The sequence below is a fragment of the Emydura macquarii genome, unplaced genomic scaffold (genome assembly GCF_026122565.2).
Source record: "Emydura macquarii macquarii isolate MOO-44397 ecotype Brisbane River unplaced genomic scaffold, CSIRO-AGI_Emac_v2 contig_1483, whole genome shotgun sequence".
Classification (NCBI taxonomy): Eukaryota; Metazoa; Chordata; order Testudines; family Chelidae; genus Emydura; species Emydura macquarii.
In genome coordinates, this window is record NW_027131620.1 from 7,112,167 (window position 1) to 7,127,134 (window position 14,968).

Consider the following 14,968-nt stretch of genomic DNA (forward strand, 5'->3'; position numbering starts at 1 on the left):
TTCTCCTACATTTCCACTGGCGAGACTTAGGCCTTGTCTAGACTAGAAAGTTTTGTTGATGCAAGTTACAGCTGTGATCAAAAAGCGCTGTAATCACAATGCTTCTGCCTGTCCACAAAGCACTCGTTGTGTTGCCGAAGAGCATCCACAGGTGGTGCTTTAGCATCGACAGTGACAGCAGTGCACTGTGGGCAGCTATCCCATTGTGCAACTCGCCACCTCATACCGCTAGTTGTGGGAACATGGAGAGAAGCGCAGTGCATCATGGGTGCGGTCCTCAACATCCCATGATGCTGTGATTTCAGTCCCATCATTCCATGGGTTTCCAACTGCGTTTCGCAGCATTTTTCAAAGGCCCCAGTTTTCTGAGTGCCTGCCCTCTGTATCTGAAAAGATGGATCCTGCACTGGCTCTCCACTGTTGTCAGTGTTCTGAACACATCGCGACTGGTCATGCAGTATATCATGAACTCCCAATTGGAACTGGGATCCGAGGTATCGGACCTGCTCTGTGCCTTGAAAACAATGCCTGATTACTATTTGCATTCGTGAAGCATCTCCACTGCCACTTTTGGGTGCCTGACACAAGCACCAAGTGGCGGGATTGCTTCATTATGCAGGCCTGGGATGATGAGTGGTGGCTGCAGAACTTTTGAATGTGCAAAGCCACCTTCATGGAACTCTATGCAGAGCTCATCCCTGCCCTGTGGCGCAAGGACACCCGAATGAGAGCTGCCCTCTCAGTGGAGAAGCAGATGGCAAGTGCTGTGTGGAAGCTGGCAACTCCAGACTGCTACTGATCAGTCGCTAATCAGTTTGAATCAGGAAGTCCACCGTTGGAGCTATTATTGCAAGCGTGCAGGGCCACAAACTGCATTCTGCTATGAAGGACCAGTGTTTTGAATGCTCAGATAATTTAAGGCCTTATTTTGTCACCCTTAATACTGAATATACTTCACTCTGCAAGGAGTCCCACTGAAATCAACAAAGCTGTTTATGGAGAAAGATGCTAGACATGAGCACGGATAAGAGAATATAGCCCTTAAAGTATAATGTTTCTAGGTCAGTGTTTGAAAACAACAACAGAACAAGGGCTATTAAAGTACTTTTTTCCCCACTAGATGAAGGGAAATGTGCCCTTACGAAACCTCTCTGAAGCTCATCATATGAGCACACAATGAAGAACATCACATTGGCATCTCAGGGCATATCAGCTACATGTTATAGACAAAAATCTAATTATTTGGTCAGCATTATAGCTTGTTAAATTACTTAGCAACCTTTTAGCACAGAGATAGGCTTCAGAGAAAGAATTTCTCAAAGGTGGGATTTCTTGTTACACTCCATTTTGCATATTACTATGCAGAATATTCTCAAGAACTGGTGTTATTTGATCTATGGAAAAAAGCTCCTATGTACACAGGCCTTTAAGGGTATGTCTACATTGCCACATAAGCTCAGGGTTTGAACTCAGGCTCAAGCCTAACCCCCGTTCCGTCCACAGATGAATTGAGCTAACCCAGAGCTCAAATCTAGGGTCACTGGACCCCATGGTGGTGGAGGGTCCGAGCCTCAATCAAGCCAGGACCCAGGGTTCAAGCCCTACTGCTTTGCAATGTAGACACAGCCCTACTGGACTTGTGCTGTAGGAGCCCACCAAAAGTTTCCCACAAACTGAACTTCTCTATCCTCTGGACAGTCAAGTTTGCTGGACAGTCAGTTTCCCCACACTGCACCACAAACACAGGGCTTGAGCAGCCACAATTTGGGAGGCCATTAGAAAGTATGGAATATGGGTGGTTGGACTCAAGTCTACATAATGCAGTGTAGATGCTGAAACCCTAGATTGGGACCAAGAATTCAACAATTCCTAACCTGGGGCTTACAAATGAGTGTAGATGCTCAAGTTCACCTTAAAAGCTAGTCAATTAAAAACCCATTCAGAGCTGCAAGTAGTTTCAGGTATATGCTTTCCACTGTGCACTCATGCCAACTTTGGTGGTCTGACGATATTTTCCTGTTTTTCTGTGTGGAAAAACCAACACAAACAAAAGGGAAAACAGTGAAACTATATACAAAGTACTGTCAAGTACACAGAGCAAATGAACTGAAAATAAAAGAGGAAAATCTATTCTTTTTGTTACAGAAATATTAGGTGTTATTAATAATGAATATATTTCAGATAAATTAGATTTGCTGGAAACAACTGGAGAGGTTGCTTAGCTTCTATACTTGAATTTTAGTCTCTCTAACTGGGGCAAGATGAAAAGGAGTGAATGGTTCCTTTCTTACCAAGATAGCACACTAATATATGGAATGAAGTTGACAGGGACAATGAAAGTTCTTCACTGTACAATTATTCAAATCAACACCACATACACTACTCCCTGATAATGGAAGAATTCACTGAGTGTTCCATTACTTGAGATCACCTCTCTGTAAAATGAAGATGCAAAAAGCTAATGCAGCAGGGATACAATTAACCCACTTTTTCAGATTTCTTAGTCCCTAAATTACAAATTTGGTTCACAAGATATAGTGCACTTTTAAGCACCTAAATTTTTTTTTCCGGGAAGTATAAACTACTCTCCTACTGGCATATGAAGCACTGCTAAGTGACATGAATTTGTATGATACAATGGCAACAGAAAGGGAGGCATAACTGTTTTTAAGTGAGACAGAATCAGAATACTTGGCTTGGACAGCAGCAGTGACAAGTGGCTTTAAAATGATAGATTTGGACTTGACAAGTGTCTAAAATAATACTAATGTATTGGTTCTTGACATTAATCCCTGTCCCTTCCTCTCTCTGGAAGGACCCAACCAGCAAAGCTTGATGTGGGTCTGTGTCCAACCGGGCAAGGAAGTGCCATACAGCTGTTTCCTCCCATTTAGGCTGATGCTAATGTGGCAGTTCTACATGAAGGATGCAGAGAGTGAGACACAAAGCCTAAGACATTTGGGGACATGGTCCACCTCCTTCTCATAAGAGGACATATTTTTCACTTACCTTTGTTTTGTCTGTTTTCTTTATTGCACACAGAAATCTGAGTCTGTAATCATGTTTAGCATACATATAGGTTCTACATGCTTGGCTCACTGTACAGACATCAATTAATCCTCACAACATGCATGTGAGGTAGGTAATTAAATGTTCTCCCCATTTTATAGCTACGGAAACAGGCAGTGAGCTAAACAGACTGTTTCTCAGAATGAAAGATAATTGCTCCTGGTGAATACTAAGGGGCAAAGCTCTTCTTCTTTCACTTTACATATGTAGACCTTTGCACTCAAGTAACCAAGAATCGGATTCAAAACTGCTCTGTATTAAGTAGTAAAACAAGATCAACAATGAGAATATTTGTAACTGAACCTAGCAATTGCTTTCATCACCAGCACCAGTTTGGGTATGACAGTTTTCTTTGGTCCAGACATAGTAGGATGGAAGAGAAACAAATTATGAAGTGTGTTTACCAAGGAAGGCTAAGAGCTTCAGTGGTACAATAAGACCATCAATGATGGAGACACAGTGAAAACCCAGTCACAGCATCTTAAGGGCCTAGCTAGACATCGATCCAGGTGGCGCTCAATTTACAAGGAGACTACTTCTCTTTGAGATTTGCCTTGATTATTATTCAAATCTGATACAGCAGGTAGATTTGGGGTTTTCCTTAAAAACAAAACAAACAAACAAACAAAAAAAAAAACCCATTGATTCTGTATTTTGATATGACATTTTAGCCCAAATGACAGGACGCTGGCTCAATAGTGCAGAAATGGTAATGGGAGGAAGCCAGTCCACATATAAGATAATGACTGGGCAGAGAGCCACCCTAGTAAGGATGTGCTCCTCATAAATGTTAGCCATGTTTGGGAATATACAAATAAACTGAGGTTCAGAAAGTCATCATCTCCCCTACAACAGAGGGAAGTTGTTAAAAAGGAGCAGTACAACTGCTTTTTTCTTCTCTTCAGAAACTCACACTAATGCTGTTAGAGGAGAGACGATGGCTGATGTGAATATTTTTAAGGTTTAAATTTAACATAATGAAATCTTCAGTCCCAGCTAAATAATCTTAGTTAAGAACCAATACTATTTTAGGGAATAAATGTTTCCATTTGATGTAAAAACATATATTATAAAAACATCCTCTAACTGTCTTTAAGATCTGACCTTTTAGTTCATTGAAAAGTGAAGCTATATATAAGATGGAATGTTTGCAACCTCTGAAGGTGCTAAAGTCTTTGCGTTGTATCTTACTGATATAATAATAATAAAAAAAAAAATCTAGGCTGCCCACAATTTCAGATTATTGGCCTGGTAGTAAAATTTAATCTGATTCTTATTATATTCCCTCATCCTTAGAAATAAATGCTGGACCAAGAATGATGGTCCCTCATGATTGCTCATGTGTGACTTAATTCTCAGCATGCCCATATCATATTAGGATTCTCTGTGCAAAAAGATCAACAAATGGGTTTCCCAGTGTAAGCCTTATATAGGAACAGCAGAGTCTGCTCATAAAAGGGAGCCTATACAAGTGGTCCCTTTGGAGGAACTGCTTCACCACTGAGATAGAGATTAAAGGGCATAATTCTACCTATGTTGAACATGAAAGGACAGTGCCATCACAGCAACTTCTGTTTCTCCCCTTAAGGCTCAGTAAATGATATTAGGGTACACATTCTGTATCTTCAGCTATCAAGACAGCAATATTAATTGTCACATACACATACAAAAAGTATACCTGGGCAAAAAGCATGCAGAAATACTACTTCTGATGTCTGACATAACCTACTGTAAACCAGAATTTGTATACAAGTTTGCTTAGGTGACAGGCCAATTTGTTAAAACCACCAAAAAAAATCTCGTAAAGTGTTTCCAACAAATTTAAAGGCCATAAAAATGGGAGAGGCTTATGGTTTGATTTGTTTGGTGCAGGAATCCAGAAAAAATCTCCAGTGTATTGGGTCCTGTGCCCCATGCTTCTCCCACACACACATCCTGTGATAAATGTTGTTTTCCTCCTCCGTTCAGTCTAAGGCACCTGGGAGCTCTGATTCCTACCATTTGACTGGGTTTTGTTTACACGTTTCTTCAGTATTTACATACTCATCATACAACTCTTTCAGGTGCAACAACAATTCCTCCAGATTGTCTCCTGTCAATGCAGACAGTGGGATGACTCTCTGCTCCACTCGCTCCTTAAGGAGTATTAAATTAGTCTTCGACTGAGGAAGATCAACCTTATTCCCAATGACAGCATGAGGTCTCTTCGACAAGCCTTCTTCATACTGCTCCAGTTCATATTTTAAGTCTTGGAGCTGAATCCATGGCTCAGAAACAGACAGATCCACCACAAATAAGAGAAAGCGGCAGCGGTCAATGTGCCTCAGGAAGCCCAACCCCAGGCCTCTGTTTAGATGAGCTCCTCGTATTATACCAGGAACATCAGCAACTATAAACAAGAGAACTGAATGTGAACACAACATGTGTAACCTAAAAAGATTCTATTTATCTGTCTTCCTGTCTAGGTATTTATACAGCTCCCTCTCAAAGTCGTATCTAAAAAGGCATTGCATGCGTTTGTCTGTCTCCTGTAGCATTGAAAAATCAAGTAATTTCACCAGAGAATTCAGCTCAGAAGTCTGAGGTCAAGGGTACGTACATGAAGTACAATACAAGGTTTAAAATATATTTCACATTTACATCAGGTTTGTAGCTCCCTAGAACTAATAAGCTCCTGAAGAGTCATTTTTAGTTTTATTTATTACTGTCTCAAGCAGACACACAGAGGTCACATCACTAAAAGTAGTAATTATTGTATAAACCAACTCTTGCAACATACCTGCCACTTGTTCATAGTCTTGGTAGTGGACAATGCCTACATGTGGATTTAAGGTTGTGAATGGGTAGGGACCCACTGCAGGCTTTGCATTGGAGATAGCTCGTAAAAGGGATGACTTCCCTGCATTGGGGAATCCCACCTGGAACACAAATATTCAACAAGGCTACAATTCCAGATTAACCACAATAAAGACTGTGATCATTTACAATTCTGTATTAATGGTTCTTTATCAGTTGTCATTACTCAGAGAGCTGTACAACCATTTGTGTACAAATGCATCAGTTTTGCATGCTCACATCTAAAGATATCTGGGCTCACATTTGTCTCTATTTTTAATTTCTTTTTAACTTTTTATTATGTCGTTAACATATATGAACTTTCCATACAAGCACGAAAAAGTCTTACTTGTAACTTGCATTTATTACTTTAAAAGACACATTTCCAGTTGGTCAACCAGTTATCAGCTATGAATTTATTTTCAAATTCCAAACCAAACCAAACCAAAAAAAAAAAAAAAAAAAAAGTTACTATATATTATAAAATACACCCGATCCTGACATAAGGCTTGTCGTTTTTTCCATGGACAGGATTTTCCATGCTTTTGTTTCTCCATGCCATCAGTGTTGGGGCATCTCACATCTGACTACTAATAGTAACTGTATCACTAACGGGTCCTCCCCAGAATCAATCAACTCCTTTGGACTACAAAGTAATAGAACCACAATATGTTCTGTGGGTAACCTAACATTTCTCTCTTTATTCTTCTATTAAAGTCTTTCTCGGAGGCTTAGTTTCCCCCATGTCCGAGCCTAGGTCTTGAAAAAAATTCCTAGGAAACCTTTGCTTGCTGGAAGGAATGGGCTTAAAACAGCTATGGATATCCTGTCCGATAGCCAAGTGTGTGCAGGCTCAACAGCGCTTACATGAAAGTGAATATTTTTTTCTAGCCTGCTGGGCGTAATCATTCTGAGCGACTGCCATAGTAAGCAGGGTAGAGATCTGGAAACTCATGGATTCACCTTGTCAATTTTAAGCTCTGATAATGCTTCCATTAAAGTCAGTGTCAAAATTCTCATTGGTTTCAGTGAAAGCAGGCTAGGACCCAAAATCCTGGATTTAGTGCTGACAATTTAAGACCCAGAGTACAACAGTCCAGGCACAGATACGGCTAAGTTTACTGAACCAGCCATGCTGGTTCATTTTTTTTTCTTTATAAAGCTCTTCTGGGCCAGACAAATGTTGTAAGAGATGTGCACTTCACAGAAAAACTTCATGTATTGATGTAAAATAAAAGAGTTTTTTCAACTGCTCCACCAGAGATCAAAAAATTGCATGGACTTAAAAATGAAATTAGATGAAACAATAAATTGACTTAGCATTAGCATACCATTCAAACTATATGCGAAGACAAAATGTATTTATAGATCTGAAACCTATACAAAAAGTTAAATTAAACATTTAATACCCATAAAAAAGCATAGAAAAGATAGACTGAAGGGTGAGTTTGTTTCTGTCAAAGAAAGGATGTTATTTAAGAGCCAAAAGTGTTCCTTGATGGTTTCTAGATGTAACATGTTGTCTTGGTGGATGTCATCCTATCTCCTAGCAACGGTTTCTCCTTACTATAAAAGCAGCATATAGAAGTTCTCTCTCAGTGGCAGCCTGTATTTTGAGTGCCCAAGATTGGGGGTTTGATCCCTCCTGATAACTTCCCTACTCATAACTTTGCTACCTGTATGCATTCAAGCCCTGTGTTATGTCAAGGCATATTTTAAAGAGATGCTTATGGGAGACTGTTTTATTATTGCAGTTATTACTGAACCTGTACCTTGTTTCCTCTTGATTTGCTATGAAGTCTTTCACCAAAGTGATACAGCATCATATGCAGTAGCAAGAAAGTGACAGAAGGACAAATCACTCAAGATACTCCTCTACTAAATAACAACAAGGAATAATTGACATTCATCTCCCAAACAAACTTGCTGAGAGAATAAAATATGACAAGACAACATTCTTTCTTCAGCCAGTCTAGTAACATCCTGGAAGCGTATACCAAAGGATAATAAACAAAAAAGGCAATACCCACCAGCCCTGCATGAGCCATAGTCCTGAGCTCCAAATAGAGGACTCTTTCTTGACCTGATTCTCCTAGAGTAGCTACTATTGGTGCTCGATTCTCATTGGACAGAAAGAACCGGTTACCCTTCCCTCCAGTTCCTCCATAAGCAGCAACATATTCTTCGCCATGCTGAGCAAGATCAGCCACAATTTTCCCATCCTCCTTAACCAGAGTGCCAACAGGAACCTTGAAAAGAGAGAAAGACCTAAGCAAAAAAAAAAACCCTATTAAAGTTCAAAAACTTCAATACGTTTCAGCTGTTCCCAGTGACTGGGGGTGTTTTCAGGGTCTGGCTAAGATTCAGAACCCACCACTTCTCAGCTGGGCAAAAGAGTTAAAGCAGTCGTTAGGCCACAGATCAAGCAGTCGCACTGTTGGACATTTAGAACTTTAATGGTACCATGAATTTTTCTGCTTTTTTGTGTTCCCTGTCCTAGGTATCACAGGGCAATTGGAGAGGGGAGACAAGTGACGGTGAATCAATTCAGGATACCAACAGGGCATCAGCAGAAAAAGCAAGGTAAGAATAGTTTATATTTTAAAACAAATTAAAAATAAGGAAGCAGCCATAAACAGGCATATAAGCAGATGGGGACTTTATTTTTGTTTTTTAATAAAATACTGAACCAACATGATGCATTACTATTACCACCTTGATGGAGTATATATGTGTGGTTTGTCTAGATTTTGTCTTCCTCTGTACTTGAAAAGTGCTTACCTGATTTTGGGCATCATCACAAACAAATCATCAAAGAAAATAAATAAATAAATAAAATCAACCCCAACAGCTGACAGCTCCAAAAGAGACTCTAAAGATTGTCTTTATGGATAACACTAAACACAGGTGTAAAGCTTAGGGCCATATCTATAGTAGGGAAAAAAGGTGCTTTTTAACATATGTGAGCTAGTCTGTTAAAGTCTTAGACAAGACAAAGTAAGTTGTAGTTTTTAAATACATTAGTCGGTCAAGATAAACCTTAACTAACCTGTTAAAATATATCTTTCTTCCTAGTGAATGAATACAAGGCTTAAAAGCAAGGAAAGCTTTCCATCATTTGTGCTCATAAAGCACACAATAAAGTGTGAAATCTTTCCCACATGGGATCTGGAGACAAACTGAAAGAACAAACAACATTGCTAGAAAATAGCCATGGAAAGCACAGTGGGGACTGGCATCAAAATGGACATGTCCCAGGTAATAGAACTAGCCTGGAAAAAATACTGCTCTAATTTAACAAGTTGTGTGTTTGACTGCACTGCCTATATGAATTCTAGAAGCAAAGGCTGGTGAGTATTTGTTTTAGCCAGACGCAATATGCTCTTTCAGAGAGCTTCTGATGTGTGACCAATGAGAACAAAGTGGTTTGGTCATGCCTGTGTGTGAACTAGCCCTGATGCTACAAACACTCACTGTGACTAGTCCCACTAGGACTATTCACATGCATAAAGTTACTCACAGTTAGTTACTTACTAAGCTTTTGCAGGATTGAGGCCTGAATTCTCACATAAAGCTTTTGAAATACTCAGCAATAGCAGCTTACTTTAATATACATGTATCCACCATTGGCTCCATAACAGTTTTTGCTTCCCCCTCTTTCTCCATCATTACCCCGATACACTGGGAGGACTGAAGCCAGTGATTTGACTTGCTGGTCAACTACAAAACAACACATACATTTTAAAAGTAATCTTATGTTAAAAGAAATACAATTGAATAATCTATTGAGCATTTTATTTTTGTGTGTGTAGCACAGACAGAAGCATTCCATAAACTACTGTGAGAGTCCAAGGGGGAGATATAATATAAATGTTATTAAAGTAAGACTCCACCACTATTTTATGTATATGCTTAAATTTATAAAATATAGAAACAACAGATGTGCCCATCTAAAGCTCTGTAGAGTTTGATGAAGTGCTAATAGCAGTAGCCTCTTCCACAGGTGTAAAGAAAATATTCTCTTTTTATTTATTCAGCTAGTTCATTCAAAGTTAAGATGTCTCTGTTTAACTTCCAATTGACTTGTTGCCCTCTTCCAATCTATGAACAAAAATGATGTGTGAGAGGATGAGATCTACTACTAAAATCTTGAAAGACAGAAACAACCAGCTCAATTCACTAATTCCAAATACTTTTTTTTTTTTTTTTTTAAATAAATCAATTAGTTTTAAATGCAAAACCTGTTTTGATTAACCTACTTTTTTCCTTATGTATCCAGCACATTTCAGGTAGTTTTACTTAACAAATCAAAAACAATTTTCAAATACTGTTTTTGTGCATTTTAAAATGAATTCCAATTTCCATCCAAATGCAATTTGACACAAAGCACAAGTAAAAGAGTAATTATACAGTAAATAAGAAATATCAGTCTCCATTATCTATCAGAAAAAGTGTAAAAAAAAAGAATCTGAATATATGTATGTTAAACTATATAATCGCTTAAATAAACGTGTATAAATATAGTGTATCCACTCCTGGTTAGCCAAAAGAAGTATCACATTTAATGTAAACTTGCAAAGGCTATATTTAGTTACAAATCAATATATGTTTAATGGTTACCAGCCAATGAGAATCAACCTTTCTTTAGGAAAATAACTACAAAGTACAAATGCAAAACAATTTTAAAAATCAGTGATTTTAATCAATCCACCCTCTGGGACATTTTCTGCTTTGGATGTTTCAGAGATGTTAAGCCAATTAGTAGTTTCAAGCTTGTTTTAAAGGACTTATACTATACCAATTTTCAAGTGTGTATTTTATTCTTCCTGGATTCTCATGCCACTCTTATTACTGTGGTATCTGAAAGCCTTCTGGAAGAGCATTAAGAGATGCAGCTAGCATCTGTTGTATTTTTTCTCTTTTTCTCCCAAGAGGTTAAGTTAGATTTTTTCAGTATTTATCTGACTTACATTTTTGTAGCATTTCATGTCTGCTGTGCCATGCATTTTTATTATTAAAGGCAAGGCCAAAGAACTGCACCTTGAACGTGTGCATATAGTTCTACAAAGAATAAATCTTGGCTTTACTCTTGGCTTCAAGAGCAATCTGTGTCAATGTGGGAAGATAACAGAATACTTTAGCATTTTCCGAGGTATGTGTTAGGAGATTTTAAAAAGTTATTAGATTTACAAGCCAGTTTGACCTGAAATATTTTCTAGCTAGGTCATGTAAGAGTATCAGTGATATTCAAATGCCCTTTGTAGCGGCTGTCCATTGCAGTATACAAAGTACAGACTGAGTAAAGAAAAAGAGAAACATTTCTCTGTCATATATATTTATCAGTTCTATCACCTAAACTCAGTTTGAGGAAAAACATTATAAAAAACAAACAAACATTTAAATAATGGGACAATATTTAACAAGCCATTGCTCAATCTGTGGTATACGACACAGAAAGGAGATGCAACTTTTACCTTTCAAAATAACATGGCCTCCATCTCCTCCATTTCCACCGTCAGGACCTCCAAACTCTTTTCTAGGCTCACTGTGAAAAGAGTTAATACCCTCTCCTCCGTGGCCTCCAATCACACACACTCTTCGATGATCTACAAAACAGCTGGTCTGCAATGGAGAGATAATTTCACATGATTTCTCTACAGTTTAGAAAAACATTATCAGACCGCTCTTTCAACAAGCTGAAGGTTTCTGCAAAACCTAGCTGCAGAAGGTCATGTTATCTTTAAATATGTCAGGAATTCCCATTTCCATTTGAAAATCAAAATCTATAGTATGACTACAGTTCAGCCATCAACCAAATAAAGCTCATTATGCTAGCAATTATCTTGAAGGACATACACAGAATCACACACATTAAGAGACCCTTAAAACATGTAACAAACATCTCAGGCTATGGCTACACTAGAGAGCTTACAGCTGCACTACTGTAAGCTCTCTATTGTAACTGCTCCAAACCAACAGGAGGGAATTCTCCTGTCAGCTTAATTATTCCAGCCCCCGCAAGCAGCGGTAATTATGTCCCACCAACACAACGCTGTCCACATCAGTACTTAGGTCAGTGTAACTTATGTCACTTGTGGGGTGGCTTTTTCACACCTCTGAGAAACATGAGTTATACTGACATAAGTGGTAGTGTAGACATAGCCTAACATACATCTTTGAGTTTCCACAGGCAAAGAATGCCAGAAAGCAGATGCTCGCTGAAAGAGCCTCCTCCTTAATTACACATATTAGGAAGCTATTCCGATACTAACGAACATCTACTGAAAAGATGACAAAATTGATGAAATAATATCTGGACCAACTTCTGATAGTGAAAGAGACAAGCTTTGAAGCTTACACAGAGCTCTTCTTCTACTGAAAGAAGTGAAGAGACATAGTGAAGAGAAAGTGACCTAGGTAGTTGGCAGTACATGGAAAAAATTTTAAAAGGTCAGTCTAAGCATATTTAAAAAAATCAATATGCTGTCTGACTTAATTCAGCATGGAGTTTCCAGTGTCTGATCTGAGACCCTGGAATTTGTAAGAACTCTTCCAACAGAGCGGGAAAAACTGAAGACATTTTGTGCATTGAGTCCAAAAAAGAAATTAAGGGTAGTGAACTATGGATGATACAAGAGAGATGCGTGGGTCTCAGCAGCACCAAGATATAAAAATAGCAATCTGTAATAATATTGTCATGATGAACTGTCCTCAGGCACAAGTTATCAGTCACTCTAAATTAATGGAGACTGAACCTCAATGTTTGGAATTTGGTTTCTGTTCAGATAAGCAGCTAAACTCCTTGCTGCTTATCTGAAATATTTGAACCTCAAGTCTACAAAACTGGGCTGGAAAGTTAGAGAGAAGAAACTCTCTGAAGAGCACCTCTGGGCAAGAATTTCATCTTTCTGATATGACTGTACAGTACCTAATGTAATCCTGATTTGGAACCCCTGTGTGCTATTGCAAATAATATCACCTAGCACTTCTGTTCTACTTATGAGCAGAAAATGAAAGAGAATGAGGCATTCAAACAATTGAGAAAGAAGCAGATTTGATTCTCATAGATGATCTAAAATGTGCATGATGAGTGAAGGGAGGGCTATTTTCTGGTATCAGTTCACCACTCCCCACTCCTAGTGATACCATTCTTCATGCAAACTTCAATATTCATTTAATAACACAAAACAGTCTGATGTTCCAGCACATTAAGAATTTAAGATCTTTCTGGGGAATAGGATCAGTTGTTGAACACTAAATGCTTCCCCATAGGCAGTGGTCCAATGATTAAAGAAAGAGACAGTGTGAACAGTTCTGGATTCTGGCCCCAGTTCTGTCTCTTATTTACTGTGTTACCTTGGGTAAGTCACTTCAACTTCGCTATGCTTGAATTTCTCTGTCAGTAAAATAGGGTTAATAATACTTATACGCCTTTGGAAAATTTTATGAGATCCTCAAATGAAAAATGCTATAGAAGTATTGACGTGTACTGATATTTTCTTGTGTGTCAAGATGTAGGGAAGTTTACTGACAAATGGTAATACAAGTACCTAGTAATATGCCAAAGGACTTTACAACCAAGTGGAGGAATGGATATTTAAAAAAAGATTAAAACAGCTTGAATGGTGAAAAATTCTGTTACTCATACAGAGACATTGACACAAGCGACTGACAAAAATCCAATTCTTGAATAGCCAAAATTCTTTTTCCACAGTGACTAACTAGTATCATAAAAATGTGAGTCTTTCAAATATGTACTTAGCACCACCAAATGGCAAAATTGTGAATTGCTGTTTAAATTAACTACTAGATGAATTTATTGCTTATTATAAAAAATGAATTTATTTCCCTGCAGCTGAAATATAAAAGCAAAAGCAAGGATCTAAACTACAATGAAAAAGCCTAAATGATTAACCAACCACTAAATCTAGGCAGTTTGGGAGCTGTGCAAGTTCCGTAAAAAACAAGCAAAACACTAATTTAACTTTAAAATGGCAACTGTCTAAAAAACACAAATGTATTTTTCCATGTTATTTTTCCAACCCAGAGAGAGAATTATGATAATTAAAACCGCTACAGTGAAGCAACTCCTATAATTACTACTATAACTGAAGTCCTCATGAATAATGGTTCAGCGAACTGAAATTTTTATTGCATGAAATATTTATTTTACAACTATTTTTCCCACTATTCAATAAGTGAATTGCACTTCATAAAAAGTATTTCCTTAGAATGTCAATGGCTCGTGTGTCATTTCCTTATGGGAAAAAGTACTTAAGGCATATACACAAGACAGGTCCGGGAGGGGTGTGTTGATTTAGCACACAGCAAGTTCTTTGAACATATGGTAGGTGAGCCTATCTGCATTTTAGTTTAGACTTTACCAGTTTCTTTTCCGACATGACTCTTTTCTGTCTCAGCCGTTGGTTTTTCGCACACTTTGCACAGCTCGTGGAGAGGGCCCTCTGCCAGCTCTCAACCTGCAGCTGCAATAAGCCAGCCTGCACACGGGGTGGATGTGCAGGTCTCCACGGCCACAAGCCCTCCAAACAAGCCCGTGCTCTCGACGACAAGACTTTAGACCGCAGCATGTTCACCTGGAAAAGGAAAACGACAGGTAAGCGGAACACGGCTAACCGACATGCGCCTTCGTGGCTCGAGCCCCAGCCGTTCGCGTGCACGTCCAGGGAGCGGAGGAAGGGCTTGGCCTGAGGAAACCCAAGGTCCGGGGAGGGGGGGGGGGGGGGGCGCGGCCCAGTGTGTCACAAACACTTTCTCGCTCAGTCGCTGTAATAGCCCCCTGGGAGTCAGACGCCCCGAAGCCGAGCTCCCCTCCCGAGTACCTGCCTGGGCGCAGGCCCCCCAGCCTGCGGGCCGGGCCGGGCCGGCTCGGAAACCTGGACTAAGACTCTAAACAACCCGCCGCCTCTCCATTGACCCAGCACCAGAGCCAGCCAATCTCAGCGGGCACCCCTCCCCCTCTGTGCCCCGTCTCCAACCGCCTCCCCTCCCCCCCCAAATACCCCTCGTGAAGAGCCGGCGTCGCGCCCGAGACGCAGAGGTC

General features: G+C 39.3%; 1 protein-coding gene across 1 annotated transcript; it reads right to left on the reverse strand.

Moving 5' to 3' along the window:
- Positions 1–2,133: 2,133 nt before the first annotated feature.
- On the reverse strand, positions 2,134–14,514 carry MTG2 (mitochondrial ribosome associated GTPase 2). Its single transcript, XM_067554122.1, has 6 exons — positions 14,289–14,514; positions 11,379–11,526; positions 9,509–9,624; positions 7,935–8,153; positions 5,849–5,987; positions 2,134–5,458 (listed from the first exon to the last, which is right to left on the reverse strand). Exons 1-6 carry the CDS (start codon positions 14,493–14,495, stop codon positions 5,064–5,066), a joined length of 1,224 nt encoding a protein of 407 aa, XP_067410223.1. The 5' UTR covers positions 14,496–14,514; the 3' UTR covers positions 2,134–5,063.
- Positions 14,515–14,968: the final 454 nt, after the last annotated feature.

Excerpts from the sequence above, each read along its gene's own strand:
- MTG2 (XM_067554122.1), bottom strand. The coding sequence starts at position 14,495 with ATGCTGCGGTCTAAAGTCTTGTCGTCGAGAGCACGGGCTTGTTTGGAG. Across the intron at positions 9,625-11,378 it reads AGGCCATGTTATTTTGAAAG|TTGACCAGCAAGTCAAATCA; the intron begins GTAAAAGTTGCA and ends GTTGTTTTGTAG. Across the intron at positions 8,154-9,508 it reads GTGGATACATGTATATTAAA|GTTCCTGTTGGCACTCTGGT; the intron begins GTAAGCTGCTAT and ends TCTCTTTTCAAG.